Source organism: Monodelphis domestica, chromosome 8 (genome assembly GCF_027887165.1).
Source record: "Monodelphis domestica isolate mMonDom1 chromosome 8, mMonDom1.pri, whole genome shotgun sequence".
In the NCBI taxonomy this organism is placed as follows: Eukaryota; Metazoa; Chordata; class Mammalia; order Didelphimorphia; family Didelphidae; genus Monodelphis; species Monodelphis domestica.
In genome coordinates, this window is record NC_077234.1 from 74,323,170 (window position 1) to 74,342,665 (window position 19,496).

Here is a 19,496-nt window from a genome sequence, read left to right on the forward strand (position 1 = left end):
GTTGGTTGGGGGAGGGACGACTTGGAGAGTGACAGGTGCTCTCTAGAACTCTCTTTCCTGGCCCTCAGACTGGAAGGAGCCCTCTCCCCCTGTTTTGGGATAGGAGTACCTCTATTCCTGGATCTTTCCCAACTATGTGCTCTACCTGGATTCCTGTGATCATGTCATCAAACAAAATGATTAAATGGGAACGGTTTGAACTCTAAGGCTGGTCTTTAGGGGCATCAGCGCAGAGAGATAGGCCTCTTGCTGTCTACTGCTAAAGATTTTGAATTTAAGAAAGCTAGCATAGATTAGCATAGGCAGTAATAAAAGAAACCCTCCACCAGTCTTTCAGGCCTGACCTTATCTAAAAAGCTGATAGAAACTCAAACCTAATCTGGGGAAAAGTATAGGAAACCCCTCTTCCCTCTACCCTGATACCTCCCCCATCCAAACTTGTTATTAAATGAATATTTAAATAACCCATAGTCAGATAAGAGGAGAACTCTCATTTCAGGGGAACATAGAGGGAGCATAACTTAAGGACAGCCATTCAACCATAAATGGTCCGTATTGGACCCCTGTCAGGTGACTTTGGTCCAGGGGGAGGCTTGTCCCTCAGGGGGGTCTGTGTTTACCTGCCCTGGGGTATTGTGAATATCAATCAATAGAGAAGACATCCCCTCAGTCTATCATAGTTGACCCATTTCCCAGGAACCCAATTTTCAAAAATAGCCTCTTAGCAAGGAGTATCTCTCTCCTTTTACCTTACCAGCAGCCATATTCCCTCTATCCCTTCAACTCCTCCATTCCCTGTTCTAAAACCTTCCTTATCCCCTGTACCTCTTCAATCCTCTACAATTCCTTTAACTATCACATATCTGATCATTCCACAATATTGCAGTTACTGTGTATAATGATATACTGGTTCTGCTTATTTTACCTTGCATCAGTTCATGTAAGTCTTTCTAGCTCTTTCTGAAATCATCCTATTCATCATTCCTTATAGCACAATAGAATTCTATACCACATTTTGTTTATCCATTCACCAAATGAGCAACATCCTTTTAGTTTCCAATTCTCTGCCACCACAAAAAGCTCATCTATGACTATTTTGGTCTCTTTGTGATACAATGGTGTTACTAGATCAAAGATCTAGTAGTAGTGCTATTATTAGATCTAGTAGTGGTATTACTAGATCAAAGGTCATGCATTCTTTTATAGACCTTGTGAATAATGCCAAATTGCTCTTCAGAATGGTCAAATCAATTCAAAAGTCCACCAGCAATGTATTAGTGTCCTAATTTTGCCACATTCCTCCCAAAATTTATCATTTTCTTTACAGTGATATTGACCAGTCTTAAAATGTGAGATAGTACTTTCTCACTGAATTTCTTAATCTCTACTTCATTTGGTATTAATTCTAGTTTTTTGCTAGAGTAGGTATGAAGAAAAGTTTTAGTCTACATCTTTGTTCAAGATCTCTTTTGTGAGATATTGAAATCACAGATTGGTGCTATGGATCTAGAGAATTGCATAGTCTCTTTGGGAGAAAGTGGGATATACCAAAGAGGGAGAAGGACTGTATCAATGATTTATGTGAGTCCTTTGTGTTTTATTAATTTAATCAATGGAGTAAATAGAGCTTATCCTACACTTGATATTCATCGTTACCTTGATTGATTGTCTGGAAATTAGTGAAGCTCTATTCACATCTGTGGATTCTTAGATGTAAGTTATATTCTGAAAATTCCCATAGGAAACTCTGGGATAGGCAGGCAAATAAGCCAAAGAGCTTATGTCTTGGGCAACAAGGTCAATTTTTTTTTTACTTTTTGAATATTTAGATTGTTAGAGTTCTAGAACAATGTGGAATGAGTTATTTGACTCCATATCCCCTGCTTTTCCCTTTATTGTTTCATGGGCTTCCATATATTTATTTAGGTTAGGAAATTTATTAGGTTAGGAATATTTATTTATTAGTTTTTTATTATTTTTTAGTTAGGTTTTTAAATTTATTTATTAGATTGGGAAAAAGGAAAATAATACTGCTTTAGGAAAAGAGTCAGGACATTTGTGGTTTGTATCTAAGGAATGAGAAATGGAATTATTCATTAAGATTTTCCTTGAGGATCTGTTTTGAGGAGTAATAATATTGACTGACTAGATGAGTTAAGAAAGATCAATAAAAATAAGTAGAATGCATTTTGTATGATTTCACAGAAACTGCAAGTATTAGATGAACTATTGATAGAGGTTGGCTGAATCCAAGAAGGCAAAGCCATCTACATTCAGGAAGAAATAGGAACCCAGATCTGGAATGGAAATAAAAATTGCATCTACTGAGACTAAACTTTGATGCTGCTTTTCTCTTAAAAAAAAAAAGTCCTCCAAATTCTCTACCTCCTCTGATCCCAGTTTCCTTCAAATATATTTATGGTCAATAGCCCAAGAAAGGAGCCAGTAGAGGGAGCAAGACAGAAAGGGATTTAAATTACTTCTGCATTAGCCCAATAAACACACATCTATTTCAGTTTTAATCTTTGTAGCCTCAATGACTAGCACAGTGACCTATGTATGGTAGGGGCTTAATAAAAGCTTGTTAAACTGAATTGAAGTGAGGAAATCATATTTGAATTCTCAGGAAGCATAGACTACAATTGGGGAGTGCCACTGACATGTATGCAATGTTACTGGACCTGCACTCATACCTATGCACATATCTTAGAATCAGCATGGAATATTGAATAGAGTTCTTGACTGATGCAAGAAAGATCAGGATTTGAATTCTGCCTTAGATACTTAGTTGTTTGTCCTTTTTTTGAAGAGGACCAATGAAGAGAACAGTGGAGTAAATTGAGTTCAAGAAAGGCAAACTTGCAGTCTTTAGCCTCACTCTCTCACAGAGTCATCAAAGTCCAGTGTCCAAGGTCAGGATAATTGGTGATGGAGTGGGATGCGATGAATGACCCTCGTGTATCTTTGCTGTTTGACCAATCTCTAAGAGTTCCTCAGCACCTGCCTTAGCTGCTTTCATGGCCATCGGAACAAATAACTCTCATGTGTCCTTCTTCCAGGGTTAGTCTTCACAGGCCTGGAGTAGACACCCTCCCCAACTCACCAATGGATTTGAGGCTTGTCAGTTATTCTCAACTTGGTTTAGTCCTTCTGCTGTTTGAACCTAGACAAGTCATCTAACCTTTATGAGCCTCAGTTATCTCATCTGTAAGATGGAAACAATTACATTGCTTTATTAATGACAGATGTTATATCTGATTCTGTATCTGTAATCTTAAAAAAATATTGAGTGGGAAAAAAAAAACAACCAAGTCATACTTAGATGCCACCTGTTTTTGAAGTTGACTCAGTGGTTTCTGAGGAATCTGAAAATGTCAGCCCAAACTTTTGAAAATGAGGAATTACACCAGTGAGTCGCCAATGAATCCTATGTCAAGTGCCCTATGTATCTTCATAATTGTTAGCTTCTGTTGCTGACGGTGGTGGTGGGTGGGGCTGGTTTCAAGGATACAGAATGTGAACAACAGACCAATGTAAGTATTTTCAATTAAAAGGGAACTTTGGTACTCTCCTGGGCTTGACCAGAGTCAGAATAAGGAAGAAGGCATTGGTAAATTCTAAACTCAAGTACTCAGATGATGTAGGTGATTCTCTTGGCAGCACTCTTGTTAACTATTAGGAATCTGATTTGCAGAACATGGAGATAAAAAAAAATCTGTGTGTTATGATCTTGGAAGGAAAAATGTGGAAGAAATGCACAATGTTGATAATAATCATCAGTGGGCAAATTCAATAGTGGGAAATGGTGCCAAGTTAGCTAAGTTGAAATCGTTTTTAAGATCATAGGATCATGGGATTGGCAGGAATCATCTAATACACCCCCTTCACTTCACACATGAGGAAATATACTTTCTGAAAATTTTCACTGAGGCAAACAATTTTAGAAGGGCAACAAAAAGATAAACACCAAGTGAAATATTGACATTCTATGTGAGCACAAGTACTACTTGCAGTAAGGAAATATTTTGATCTGTTAGTCTTTGTTATTTGGGTTTGGTCTGATCAATTACTAAAAACACAGTACAGTATGCATATACAGGTGGGACATTGAATGCTATAATGCTCTGTTTTGGCATTATAGTTATATATTACACATAACTGTTATAGAAGCACAGGATTTATCAATGTAACTTATAAGTCATCTAAATCCCTCATTTTGCTTCCAAGGAAATTGGGTCTCAATAAGGCTCCGTGACTTTTCCAAGGTCTCAATTAATAAGTAGAATGTCTAGAAATAAGGCTTGGATCAGAGTTCTTTCAAATTATTTATTAAAAAAATGACTATTTCCTTGTGCCTACTAGTGGCACCTTGGATAGAGCTCTGAGCCTTGGTAAAAATGCCTAAATTTGAGTACTCCCTTAGATGCTTATTAGCCAGATGACCCCAGGCAAGTCACTTAACCTCTGAATCAGTTTCACCATCTATAAAGTAGTGGGTAATAATAGCAGCTACCTCTCAGTATTGTTGTTGAGAAACAACTAAAATATTAAGGTTTATATGTATAAATGATAGCAATTAATATTGAGATTTTTCTTGCTGTCTTGAATGATGAGTTAGTTTTTCATGAGTGTTTATCCCATGTAGATGGGAAGTTTCTTAAGGGCAGAAACCAAGGATGATGGAATCATAGATTTTGAGCTGGAAGTAACCACAGAGCCCATCTAGTTCAGCTCTCTTCATTTTATACAGGAGACCCAAAGATGAGGAAGACCAAGGTCATATGCTTAATAAGTGACAACATTTGAATTTTAATCATTTTCCATCTCCCAAATCCATTCCCTTTCCACCCTTTATGCTCCCATCTCTATTTTTTTATACCCTATGCAACACTGCTAGAGTACTTGGTACCTGGGTGGTCCTCAGAAAATATTAAAATGCATCTACCCTGGCTCAGAAGGCTGAAATGGTTACTCAAGATGTTGTTCTTTCTTTGCAGACCACACAATTAGACTTTCAAAGAAGGATAGCTAGGTAGCACAGTAGATAGAGTGCCAGGCTTGGAGATGGAAATTCGTGGGTTCAAGTCTGTCCTCAGATACTTTTTAGCTGTGTGATCCTGTGCAAGTCACTTAACCCTATTTGCCTAACCCTTGCTCTTTTTTTTAGAATTGATAGTATGGTGACAGAAAGTGGAAGTTTTTATTTTAAATTCTTACCTTCTATCTTATAATCAACACAGTGTATTGATTGCAAGGCAGAAGAGTGGGAGTTAAATCATTTGCTCAGGGTCACACAGCTAAGAAGTGTTGGGGGTCACATTTGAATCCAGAACCCGCTGACTCTAGACCTGGCTCTCAATCCACTGAGCCACCTAGCTGCCTCAAGGTAAGGTTAAAAAAAGGGGCTTATAACGACAATAATACTTTCAAATTGAATTTATTGTTTCTCTTTCTTGTCCTATTCAATGTACCCCTATTAATGGATTACAGTCCTGTTTGCTTTCTAAATTTCTGCTGGCTTTAATTTCTTCACCAGAACACCATGACTCATTTCCCTATGAACTATAGAGTCAATACAGTATTTGCAGACAGTCTGGGATAGTGGGATGAGACAGAGGATCTGTAGTCCCGAGGATCAGAAGCGCTGGTTCTATCAGTAACTTGAAGTGTGACCTTGTCCAAATTAGCACACCCTTCTGGTGCTTGGATGTCTCCGGCAAAAGGAGAGGGCTGGACTAGAGCCCTGGGGTCTTTTCCTGTTCTTTATCCTATGATTGGGGGATCGGGGTAATCTCAACAGGCTATAGCTGCGCAAAATTCTGCGACTTTTCCATATCTGTGGAAACAGACAATTCAGTCTCTTTTTGGAGGAAAAACAAAAAACCGAAACAAGGCTGGATGAGAAGGCAACAGAGGAGGAAGCCAATAAAATATATATAAATAGATATACACGCCACCCAGTCCCTGAACAGATCCAGGGCTGCACGGGGTCCTTGGTCTTTTGCCCTAAGGGCTAGCTGTGAGGCGCGCGCGCATGGAGCGAGTTTTCGCTGAGATCCCACATCTGGTTGGAGTCCCCGCCTTCCTCTTTAGAGGGCAGCAGCGGTGACTTCCCGGGGGCCAGAGACGCTCCCAAGCCCGCACGGGGCATGCGCTCCACTTAGCACGGGGGAATTGAATAGGAAAAACAACTAGAAGAAAAACGCCTCCGCGAGCCGCCAAACATCCCGCTTCCAGGTTCCAGAGTAGCAAAAACCGCCGCACAGAGGGGCAGGGGAGAAGGGATCTCGGGCCATGCCTGTGGCTCGGCGTTCTAGGCTCTGCGATGGCTGTCCCAGGCGGGGGGCTGCTCTGATCAAGGAGCTGGCGATCGTGACCGCAGCATGATATACTGGGAGCCCAGCCCGGCAATGCCTTGGCACTGACTAGCCTGGCAGCCCTACTGCTTCTGCCGGCTTGTGGACTGGATAACCGGCCAAACTCCGGGACCTCGGCTCACCACGAGCTGGAACACACAGAGACAGGGAGACGGGGAAGGGTCCGGGTGGGGTCCTAGCTACTTGTCTTGCTGAGTCTCCAGGCGGTACTGGACAGCTCTCGATGGGGCTGCGGGCCTGGCTGAGGACGCTGTGCTGCTGCTGCCTAGGAGACCCGGACTTGCCCGAGAAGGAGCCCCTGCTCAGGTAAGGGCAGTGTCAGAGAGCCATCTAGCAGCCTTTAGGACTACATCTAGTAGCTCTTTAGGACGCCATGGTCGGCTTTGGCTGTCAAAGTCGGACCTAGGAGACCACTGTCCGGAGTTGCGTGCTTTGGTACTGTTGTTATAGCCTGCAGCTTTTTAAAAATTGTATGCCTCCCCCCTCAACCCCCAACCATCCCATCTCTCTAACCATCCCATCTCTCTCTCTCTCTCTCTCTCTCTCTCTCTCTCTCTCTCTCTCTCTCTCTCTCTCTCTCTCTCTCTCTCTCTCTCTCTCCTCTCTCTCTCTCTCTCTCTCTCTCTCTCTCTCTCTCTCTCTCTCTCTCTCTCTCTCTCTCTCTCTCTCTCTCTCTCTCTCTCTCTCTCCCTCTCTCCCCCTCCCTCCCCCCTCTTTCCTTTCTCCTGCTCTCTCTCTTCTCACCCTGTCTCTCTCTGACTCTGTCTCTCTCTGTCTCTCTCTGTCTCTCTGTCTCTCTGTCTGTCTCTCTGTCTCTCTGTCTCTGTCTCTGTCTCTCTCTCCCCCCCCCCCCCATCCCCCTTTGTCTCTCTGTCTCTGTGTTTCTGGCTGGGTTCACTGGAATCTGTAGAACTTTCTTGCTGGAGTAATTGGGGCCGGAGCTCCCTGAGAGGACTTTTGAAGCCACAACAGATACTCTGGGAGTCGGGGACTATAAGGCGCGTGTTTGTAGACCTCTGAGCTGAGTGCCCTAGTTTGGAAGGAGGGAAGCAGTGAAGTTATCTTGATAGTTCAGGAGCAAGGAACTGCGAATGATGGGTTTCTCTTTTGGAAAAGAAGTGGGTATTGTGTTTCTGTGGCCTGCCTAATGTGAATGACAATGAAAGTTTTCTATGGTTAGTACAGGGGAAGCAATTCACTGATTTTCACTTTAGGGATAGTGTAGAGAGGCTGTCTTTGTTATGGACAGTTTAACATATAAGGTTCTGTTTCTGGATAATTTAAGGCACAGGAAAATGGCTTGGAAGGAAGTATCTTAATTGTTCAGATCAGGGTCAGCCTAAAAACAAAGGGATCAGAATAGGAAGAACAGAAGATAGTGGCAGACTTGAACTGAGGAAGATCTGGGTTTGAATCCTGCCCCTTTCTTACTACTTGTGTTACCCTGGTCTGATTATCAGCTAATAAGAGCTAATATTCAACATTTACATAGCACCTACTATGTATTAGGCACCTACACTGTGCTTTACAAATATTATCTTATTTGGTCTCCATAACATCCATGGGAACTGTGATATATTTTAAATGTATTATATATGTAATACAATAATAATAATAATAAGTAACATTTATATAAGGAGGCAGCTAGGTGGTGAAGAGGATAGGCCTGGAGTCAGGAAGACCAGAGTTCAAATCTTGCCTCAGATACTTCCTAGCTGTGTGGCCTTGGGCAAGTCACTTAACTCTAATTGCCTAGCCCTTACTGATGAATATCCACTGTTCCACCTATTTCTTCATCTATAGTATGAGAAATTTGGGTGGTTTAAAGATCTTTTCCACCTCTAAATATAAGATCCTAGGGATGCACTATTTTTAGAGTTTTTATTTTTTAGGGGGGCAAATAGGACATGAATTCAAATCCTTCCTCAGATAATTACTTATGTTCCACATCTGTGAAATGATTCCTGATCCCATGACTTCTTTGCCTAGAGTCACTCAATAAGTTATCCCATAAGGATGACTTAATCCAATCAATCAATTTTATTAAGCATCTACTTTGATAAGCCCTGGGGAAACAGAAGCTGGCTGAAGCAGTTCCTGCCCTCAAGGAGAAATGCAAACCCATATAAATTTAAAAAGCCAGGTACAGGATAAATGGGAAATAATTAACCATGGGAAGTCCCTAGTATTACAAGAGATTAGGGAAGGCTTCCTATAGAAGATAGGATTTTAGTTTGCAAATGAAGCCAGGGTAGGAGTACTTTACAGACATGGGGCCAGAGAAAATTCTCTGAGTCCAGAGATGGAGTACTATGCTGGTGAAATAGCCCGAATGCCTTGAAATAGCCAGCATCATTGAATTGAAGAGCACATTTTGGGGGACTAAGGTATAAGAAGACTGGAAAGATGGGGGAGTCTAAGTTATTAAGGGATTTGAATGCCAAACAAAGCATTTTTGATTCAGGAGACAACAGGGAGCCACTGGAGTTTATTGAGTAGGGAACTGTTTGGATCTATGCTATAGAAAAGTCACTTTATTGGCTGAATGGAGGATGGATTGGAGTGGGGAGAGACTAGAGACAAGCCGGCCATCAGCTATTGAAGTAAACTAGGCATGAGATGATGAAGGTCTGCACAAGAATGGTGGCACTATCAGAGGAGTGTCAGAAGATTTTGCAAAGGTAAAATCAACAGGAACTGGTGACAGCTTAGTAATGGGAAGTGAGAGATAGTGAAGAATCCCAGGTTATGAGCCTGAGAGACTAGGAGAATGGTATTGTCCTCTCCAGTAATAAGGAAGGCAGGAGGGGATGGGGAAGAGTTTAGGAGGAAAGATAATGAATTTTGTTTGGGACATGCTGAGTTTAAAATGTCAACTGAATATCCTTAATCTTATGTGATCTCTACCCTTTATGTGAGGCTGAATCTCACTTTACCCAGACATTATTATTTTAACACAGCGTTCTTTTTGTTCATTCTTTCAGTTTGAAAAGGTATAGTGTCTTTGGTTTTAGGTTATCTGGATTCAAGTCATAACTCTGCCTCTTACTCTGTATGAAGTCACCATGTATCCCTGAACCCAAATCTCATAAAGTGAGTGGGGTGGTTCTCTTCAAGATGTAGTGTGATCCTGGAGTCAAGAGGACCTAGGTCAAATCTGGCTTCAGATACTTCCTAACTAAGTGACCCTGGGAAAGTCATTTAACCCCATTTGCCTGACCTTTACTATCTCTTCTGTCTCAGAACTGATATTTGTATAGGTTCTAGAGGGTTTTGGAAAAAAAGAGGTAGTGGGATCTGTATAGATCTCACTTAGATGGTTTGAATATGTTTCTATACTGTGTGAATCTTTGGGCAAGTCTCTTGCACTCACTTTCTTCATAAGTAAAATGGGACAGTTGGACTACATGACCTTGAAGGTCTCTTCTAACCCTCAGTGTTTCTGTGTGTGAACTGCTCATGGGTTGAGGATTTGAAAGCATAAGTTATTTCATACCCCGAACATACTCTAATATTTCATGAGGATATTCCTCTTCTGAAAAAAATTTCAGAAACAGTATATTTACAATGATAGTCAGAGTTTGGGTGGCATGGTGTAGTTTAAAACAAGCCAATATCATATAGCATTAAAAGCCTCATTAAAAAGGAATGCCAGGGCAACCAAGTAGCACAGTGTATAGAGTTCCAGACTTGGAGTCAGGAAGATCTAGGTTCAAATCTGATCTCTTCCCAGATGTGTGACCCTGGGCAAGTCACTTAATCCCCATTGCCTTTACCACTTGGAACCAAAACACAGTATTGATTCTAAGATGAAAGGTCAGGGTCTAAAAATTTATATAATGAAAAGGAGTGTCATAGAAAGAAAGAAACCTAAGTCCCACCACTCTCTTCCAAAAATATGAATTTTATTAGCTCATCTTCTAAGGTTCCATATTTCCTGTCACATCAAGCCTTTAGCATTTGTGCCTGAATTCTAAGGCTCTATGGAGTCCTACGCAGCCTAAATTGTTGAAATGAAATTCCTTTTGGAAATACTAATGTCATAGAATCATCTGTCATGAGCCATGGATTGCTCTTTGGAGGAAAACATTTCCCCCTACTCCACAGTTAGCTTAAGCTATACTATTGTTTTCTCTAATGTCCTCTTAGGTTTTAATTTGTAAACATTTCATTTGTTTTGTCCACTCTCCCCTACCCTCTGCTTTATTTTTAATCTATTAACAATTTTCTTCTTAATCCAATGGTTTATAGACTTGAATTCCCCTCACTTCCATGGATATGTGTGGTATCTTTAGGGTATTGATGGTGAACCTTTTATAGACCTCAAGCACAGCCCTCTCCCCCAGTGCCAGGTGTGTCCTCTTCCCCCTTACCCCACATAGGGGAGGGAGGAAGCACTCCCATTGGACTGCTGGGTGGAGGAGTGTGTGAAGTGAGGAATGTCCTCAGCAAGTGTAGAGAGGGGGAAGGGAGTAGCTTGAGCACTCTGCTTCCCTCCAGCTCTGCTGCCTGTGAGCTGCCTACCTTATTCCCTGTGTGCTCCCATTGGACTGCTGGGTAGAGGGGGATGTGAAAAAATAACATCAGACTTCATGGAGAGGGGGAAGGAGCAGCTCTACCTGAGTCCCTCTGCTTTTCTAGTAATGAACTCTGGGGGTGGGTGGGGGGGATGGGGAGGGAGGCCACATGCCCATAGAGAGTTCCTTGTGTGCTATCTTTGGCACTCATGCCATAGATTCACCATCACTGCTCTAGGGGTTCCTTGGGAGAGTGTGTTGTCCACAAAGAGAAAGAGTCATGCAGTGGAAAAGTGGTCAATAAAGAGAGAGAACACCTTGGCTTGATTAATGAAACAGTAGCAATATAATTCTAGCAATTGTCAGTTATTATTTTTAGCATGACCCTGGGAAAACCACTTAATTTTATCTGAGCCTCAGTTTTTCTTATTTACAAAATGGGAATGAGAGTCAGTGAAAGACTTTTCAGACTTGGAGTCAGATTATTTTGGGTTTTCTACATAGAATCCTGGACAAATCACTTAACTTCTAAAGATGTCAGGATCAAATACTTTTATCTGAAAAAAAAAATGAGAGCCTTGATATCTCTTCCTACTAAATCTATGAATCTGTGATCCTGTCTCACAGGTCATTGTGAGGAAAGTATGATGTAAAGTGTTCTATCTCTTGAGAGAACATTGTTATTATTGACTGCATTACCTCCAGAGGCTGACCCAGTTTTGCGCCAGTGGCTTCTGTCATATAAACACCTCAGAGGAGTTGTAGATCCTCCCTCTGACCCTGAAAACACAGCTAATATCAGGACTGAGAAACCCTGTGCATATAGCCATCACTAATTCTGAGACCCTTCTCTTTAATATTCTACATCTCGTTCTTAACCGTGACATTCAGGAAGACAGCTAGGTGATGCAGTGGATAGAATTTTAGATCTAGACTCAGGAAGATTTCTCATCCTGAGTTTGAATCTAACCTCAGACACTGGGTGACCCTGGCTAAGTCACTTAACATTACCTCAGTTTCCTCATCCGCAAAAATGAGCTTGAGAAGGAAATGGCAAACCACTCCAGTATTTTTGCCAAGGAAACCCCCAATGGAGCCACAAAGAGTTGGACACATCTGAAATGACCAAACAATGACAGGGCAATGAGGGCTTTGATCAGGAGTTCTGAAATACCAAGAGGCATTGCATTGCTAATTCTTTAATTCTCAGAGCTTAGAAATGAGTGTGCTTAGCAACTAGTTTGCAAGAATATTGAGTGATCGGAGTGAGATCAGGCTTCATGCTGCTTTTCTCTGTAGCAGATATGACTAGTTATAGCTATTCACAGTCAAATTTTATTAAGTACATCCTACAAGGCAGAAAGAGAATCGTGTAGCATTTGGCCATGGAATGCTGGCTTCTGGTTCTGACATACACACTAGTTCCATGACCCTGGACAAGGTCCATAAGCCTCTAAATTGAGCCCCAAGAGTATAAGTTGCCTATTTATATTAGTAGAGAGAGGTTCTTGGCTGGGGGCTCCTTCCACCAATAAAATCTCAAGTCTCTTCTTCAACCCACACCAAATGTTAAAGGCATTGCTGTACGTGCTGGTTATCCTCCAGCTCCTTCAATCATCCTGTTAATGCTTTTCTGCGTCCGGGTCGTAGTATCCCACTAGGAGAGCTCTGGTAAACCTCTTGAGGGAAGGGATTATTTTTCTGTTCTGTCTTTGTATCATGCTTTGCGTATAGTGAGCACTTAACAAGTGCTGATTGAAGTGGATTGGCACGTATTCTCGTTTAAAGAAATACCCCTTACCTTAGCAGCAGTTCTAAGACATCTTATATGACTAACAAGCGTTCCTTTGTAGAAGGCAGAGACTTTGGCTTTTCATTTATCCATGCACCCTGGAGGGTTCTAGCTCAGTGCTTTGAATGTTCCAGATTCTTAGTTATATTTGGGGAATTGAATTGAATATTTTCTTCATTGACTCCAAGTCTGGACTCTGACAGCAGTGAGGGATGAAGAGACAAGAAATGCTCATCAGTTACTGGCCCTGCTGCCACTTGGTGATTAGCTGACTGCGTTGGGATCTATATAGAGCCGGAAGGGACCTCAGAGCCTCAGACCCCTCATTTTACAGATACTGAGACTAAAAGGCAGACTGATTCAATGACTTGTCCAAAGTCACAAAGGTGAGAAATTTAGCCTAGTCAGAATTTGAATTTGTTTTCCTATACTATAAGTTTCTGCAGTCTCCGTATGTCCCATTCAGGGCTCATTTCTTTTTACCACATCAACATCCGTAGTTTAGCATATAGTTAAGAGTCTCCCTAACTCCTGGAAACTGTAATCACTTTGCCATTTCCTTCTTCAGCTCATTTTACAGATGAGGAAACTGAGGCAAACAGGGTTAAGCAACTTACCCAAGGTCATATGCTAGTGTTTGGGCCATATTTGAACTCAGGAAGAAGACCAGGACCAGGACCAGTGACCAAAAGAGCCATATGACTTCTCTTGGCTCTCTTGAAGAAGAGTCAAGAAGTACACAATATTCTGGTGTTGAAATTGGAGACCTTGGAGTGTTGAAAGAGCCCTAAGAGCTCTCTTTTCACGTCAGAACAGCAGGGCTCTGGGAGTTAATGTAAATGTTTTCAGGGGAATGTCATTCCTTTCTAATTATTGATGCCCCCACCAGATGGAAAGACCTATCCTGCTGATACTAGTGGCAGTTATAATGAAGGTTCATATGGAGTGTATCACTTTCTTGTTTGATCAAATGCTTTTCTGTAAGTATCCTCTCACTATTTTTAAGGGAGGGGTGTCAGGTGGGAGAATAATAATAAAAAAAATTACAACGACCACTGGATCACTGACATTGATACGGTTTATGGTTTGCAAAACACTTTATCTCATTTGAGGCTTACAATGCTCCCAGGAGGCAGGAGTTTAAGGAAGAAATTAGCCTCTTTTATGGATGAGGAAGAAGGCAGCTAAGTGGTTCAGTCGAAAGAGCACTGGGGTCTGAAGTCAAGAATTCAAGAGGACCTGACTTCAAATTCAGCCTCAGACACTTAACTAGTTGTATGACCCTAGGCAACTCAATTAACTCTCTTTGCCTCAGTTTCCTTATCTGTAAAATGAGCTGGACAAGGAAATGGCAAACCACTCCAGTACCTTTGCCAAGAAAACCCCAAATGGAGTCGTAAAAAGTCAGACAGGACTGAAATGACTGGGAAACAATATAGATGAGGAAACTTGAGACACAAAGAAGTATTTCCCTAAAGCTGAATAGCTAGTGTCAGAATTAGGATTGAACCCATATCTTCCTCAGTCTAAACCCACTACTACTCTAGAATGGATATCTAATTCATGATTCTTTAATAAGCTATGTTCCCTTTCAAGTTTTCCATGTTTTCATCTTCATTGCCTGCTTTTTTCTTGTCTCAAAGTCTACCTGCAATCCCCATGGATATTAGTATACATATCTGTGGCTCTGAATCGAGAATAAATGATGAATAGGTATGCTTCATTTTATTTTCTTAAACATTTTTCACTTAAATTATTTTTATCTTTTGTTTTTCTTTTTGTTTTATCACCTTTGTTCTCATTTTTATTTGTTTTTATATCAACATTTCCCATATGTCTCTTCTTTTTCCTTTTCCTTTCCCCCTTACTCCAAGAGAGCTATTTCTTGTAACAAAGAATAAAAAAGAGAGGCAAAAAACACATAAAAAAAACACATCAACCACATCTGCCTTTATATATGCAAGGGGATGCACGATCCCCTCACTTCTGCAAAGAAGGAAGGAAGGGGAGATGCAGTCTCCTATTCTTTCTTTGTTAAATTCAGTTTGTTGTAGTTTTCCATTTCATTGCTGAAGTCATTGTGTATATTACTTTCCTGATTCCATTTGCTTCACTGTTCATCAGTTCATTTAGGTATTCCCATGTATTCATGTCATAGTTTCTTTTTGTACATTATTGTTCTTTAACATTAATTATTAATTCTTTAGCATTAATTTTAAAGTTCACATATCATGATTGGTTTAGCCAATCCTCAGTCAATGGGCATTGATTTTGTTTCCAGTTTTTGGCGAATGCAGAAAGTAGCATACTTCATTTTCAATGCATTGTTTGGAAACTTTGGTGCTAACCCATTAGAAGAACAATGTAGTTTCCACTTGTTTCAGATGACTGGTGTCTATACAAAAATTGTTTTAGGGAAGAGTAAATCCCAAACGGAGTATGTAGGCAGCCAAACTGGCTTGCCCTGTCACCGTGCTTCAAGGAAATCAACTTGTTTGTAGCAGTCTTTTTTGGTGATTCAGGGGTAGGATAATAATACCTGACATTTATATAACCCAAATAATAGGATCTTATACTCAGCTAGCACTTTAGGCATGCATGACCTCGTTTGATCTTTACAACAACTATGTACAAGTATTGTTATACCCATTTTACAACTGAGAAAGCTGTGGTTCATTCAGATGGGGATTAAATGACTTGCCCTAGGGTCACATGAGACTTTAAATGTTCTGGCCAGTATTTGAACCCAAGCCTCTTTATTTTAAAACCAGCTCTCCTTTTAGGAGGCCATCCCAAAGGTATTGAGGAAGCATCCCTTACATTTGTCATTCTTGCTTTAGGTCATGGGTATTTAACTTAGGGACCTGGAACTTAAAAAAAAATAGATGACTATATTTCAATATAACTAGTTTCCTTTGTAATTCCGTGTATTTTATGAATTTAAAAACATTATTCAGAGAAATGGTGCATAGGTTTCACAGGACTGCCAAAGGGTTAAGAACTCCTGCTGCAGTCTTCTGACCTTGAGTAAGTAATTTCTTTACCATGTTGGAGACTCACTTTCCTCATCTGTAAAACATAGATCCTTTAGTATTTGGGGGTTCAATTTCTGGGTTCAATATCCAGCTTGAATCCCTCTCCTGCTTCGCCAGCCTTCAGTCCTTCTCCACCCAACTTGGAAGGACTTTCTGCTTTGTTTGAAAGCATCTATTTGAAAGCATGCTGTTGCCTGGGCATCTGGCTGAGGACCTCATGTGGTAGCCTGAATCATTCAGGCATGTGCTCTCCCCACACCCAAGCAAGTACATTCATAGTCAATTGTTTGCCTCCTCCTCAGTGCCTCCTCTTCACCACCGGTCCTGATGACAGTGAAATCATACCTTGAGATGAAAAAACAAATTATATGTCAGCTTGGTCTATGGGAGAAAATTCCTCCAAACACAAGAGCCATTCTAATAACTGCAAATCATCCTCAGCAAGTGGAAAAAGTGAACCTTGTGACTATATAGCCTTCAGCCTAAACAATGCATTCCTTACAGTTAAAACAAAACAAAACAAAACAAAACATTCCATAGTTGAGAATTTCAGACGCATGCTTAATTTAAGCATTTCTCCTCCAGTTAATTACTTTAATGAATAGCAAGAATACTGGGTGCCTGCTACGTATCTAGAACTATGATGCATGATGTGGGAGATGCAGTTAAATTATAATATTGACTCCTGCTTTCAGGGAGGTTATACTGTAGTGGGGAAAAATAATTTATACATACTTAATAAATGCCCTTTTCTTACTTTTCAGCTCCAAAATTTTTCTTAATTTAATAATGCAGGTTTACAAGTTTTGATCAATTTCCATTGAATTCAATTCAGTTCAACAAATATTTTTTTTTTTTTTGGGCATCTCACATGCAGGACCCTTGGGGAATATTTTAAAATTGTCCTTGATCATAGCAGAGTAGATTTAAAATTGAGAGGGTCTATAGAGGCCATCTCACCCAGCCCTTTCTTTTTTTCTGAGTCCCAGAGAAGCTTTTTATTGTTATTTTTGGTCAGGCATTTCAGTTGTGTCCCACTCTTTGTGACATTATTTTTTTTAAATTTAAAGATATTTTATTTCCCAATTACATGTAATAACATTTACAACATACACTTTCTGAAATAAGATCCAAATCATCCCCTCCTATCCTTTCTTTATTCCTTTTCTCCCCTCCAATTTGATCTGGAATATATATGTATTATCATGCAAAACATACTTTCATATTGGTCATGATTATAAGAGAATAATCCTATAAAACGAAAACCCATTTGGATTTTTTGGGCAAAGGTACTGTAGTGGTTTTTCCATTTTCTTGTCCAGCTCATTTTACAGAGGAGAAGGAAATGGCAAACCATTCAGTTCTAAGAGAACCCCAAATGGGGTCATGAAGAGTCAAATACAGTTGAAACAAGTGAATAAGCATAGTATACCATAGGAGGTCCATAAATGCTTGATGGTAGATTCTTTTAAAATCTCTTTCTAAGTAATCTATTAGAAACCAGACAACCACTTGGAGCTCTACCCATGAAATGACCAAGATTTTGGTATGTGGTATTCACAGACTGGGAGTGATTACTTAGTATTTCTAAAAGAGTTGTTAGTGCCAGATGCCTGTTGGTGGCTAGGGAAGCAGTTCAGTTTTTCCCTGTTATTGTCTTCATTCTACATTTTCTCCTTGGCCTCATTTTTGGCACATCTGAGATTATTGCTTAACCTACCTTCTTTATTAATTTCTTCTCCCAATAGCCATAACCAGCTGCTGCTGCCCAGATTCCAAGAGGGTTGACTTTCCTGGTCTGAGCACAGGGGCATTTGGCATTGGGTATTATATTGCACTGAAACAGCATATAAATAGTGCTACCAGGGGAGGCCCTCCTTGTTTATGGAGGGTGATCAAAGTAATACAGCTATGAGTAGGAGACCTGAGGCTAGAATCCAGGCATCCTACATTGCCTTCGTCTTTGCTTTCCAAAGGTTCTGCAGTGACTGTAAGAAGTTACATTAGAGGGGGCAGCTAGATGGCTCAGTGGATTGAGAGCTACGCTTGGCATCAGAAACTCCTGGGTTCAAATGTGGTTTTAGACACTTCCTAACTGTGTGACCTCCCCAAATCACTTAAACCCAATTGCCTACCCTTTACCACTCTTCTGCCTTGGAACCAAAATACAGTGTTGATTCTAAGATGGAAGATAAGGGTTTTTGAAAAAAGAAGTAGGTGGTATAGTACAATCCCTTTATTTTTAAAGATGAGGAGATAGAGGTCTGGTGAAATGTTTTGCCCAAGGTTACTCTCTTGCAAAACTTGCTTTTGATTTCTTTGGTGTGGGCTGTAAGACTTGTCAACAACATTTGTTTGGGGAGGCACAGGCCTGGCCATGTCAGAGAAGTCTGGAAGGATCCAGGCAGGTAAGGATAGGACAGGATTTCTGAAGGTTCAGGCAGGGAAGCACAGTCTTGGGAGGTCAACCAAGGCAAGGAGGGGCCAAGAGCAAGTTGATCAATAGAATCAGTAGCAGCAAACTGGGTTGTGGCCTCTGGTCCTTGGACAGAATCTTGATTTTCTGTACTTTGTTTTCCCCTGGTGGACCTGGGCTACCCTGAGGATTTTGAGAACAACTGGCATCTCTGAGTTAGAAGGTGTTATTCTACTCCAGTTTGCACCTGACCAACAGTACGTGTGCAGGTATGGGTATGTATGACGGGGTGTCCTGTGACTCAGAGGGCTGATGGGGCTTTAGAGGCTATTTACTTCAGCCCTCTCATTTAGCAGGTGAGGAAACAAATCTAGACAGGTGGAAGAGATGGTTTACAAAGAGGTCAAAGATAAGCACAGGTTCATAGGATTATAGATAATAAAGCTAGAAGGGGGCCATGTCTATTCATTAACACTTTACAGATGAGGAAACTGAGGTCCAGAGAGTTTCAGTGGGCTACTCCAGGTCACATAAGTGATGAACCTGGACTTTGACTGAAGATCCCAGCCTCTTTCTACTGTTTATGCTATTTCTGGCTTCATTTCTAGGGTTACTGCTCATTCTACCTTCCTTGTGAACGATTCCCCCTATATCCATAACCAGTTGCCTCTGTCCAGATCCCAAGAGCTTGAACTTTCCTGGCCAAGACACAGGGACATTGGGTACATACCAGCAGACAGTGGAAGAACAGCCAGGACAACAAATGTGGATAATGGAGTCAAGGAGGGGACAGGAGTCAGCAATAGTGGAAATGAATAATGAGTGAAAAGCCAGAAAGATGTTCTGTTAGAACGGTTCCAGTGCAGAGATGGTCTGGATCTAGTGCAAGTAGCAAGAAAATCAAGGAGAATTTAAAGAGAGCAGAATGAAAAGTCTAATAAGAGCACATAAATTACCAGATCAATGAAACTTGACCATTTGAAGTTTGAATACTGCCTTACTAGCTGTGTGACCCAGGGAAAATCACTTAACCTTATTTGTCTCAGTTTCCTCATTTGTAAAACGAGAAGGTTGAACTTGTCCTCTACAAGCTCTTCCAGCTCTAAATCTATGATCATTTGAAGTAGATCCCTTTAGAGACAGTGTCACTGTGCAAAGCTTTAGGAGATATCGATGGAAAAAAAGAAGACAATCCTTGACTCAAAGAACTTACATTCTAATGGGGGAAGACAATACAGAAAGAGAGAAGTTGAAAAGTGTACTCTTCTGGGGGCAGCTGGGTGGCTCAGTGGATTGAGAGCCATGCCTAGAGACAAGAGATCCTGAGTTAAAATTTGGCTGCAGACACTTCTTAGCTCT

The 19,496-nt window shown here is 40.8% G+C and overlaps 1 protein-coding gene across 1 annotated transcript in view; it reads left to right on the plus strand.

Annotated features, from left to right (window-relative positions):
* The first annotated feature begins 6,098 nt into the window (after positions 1–6,098).
* MREG (melanoregulin) overlaps positions 6,099–19,496 on the plus strand; it is an 86,475-nt gene continuing 73,077 nt past the window's right edge. Inside the window, exon 1 of the mRNA XM_001368220.4 lies at positions 6,099–6,683. Coding sequence (XP_001368257.1) covers positions 6,601–6,683 — 83 coding nt within the window. The 5' untranslated portion in view covers positions 6,099–6,600. The remainder of the gene's footprint in view (positions 6,684–19,496) is intronic.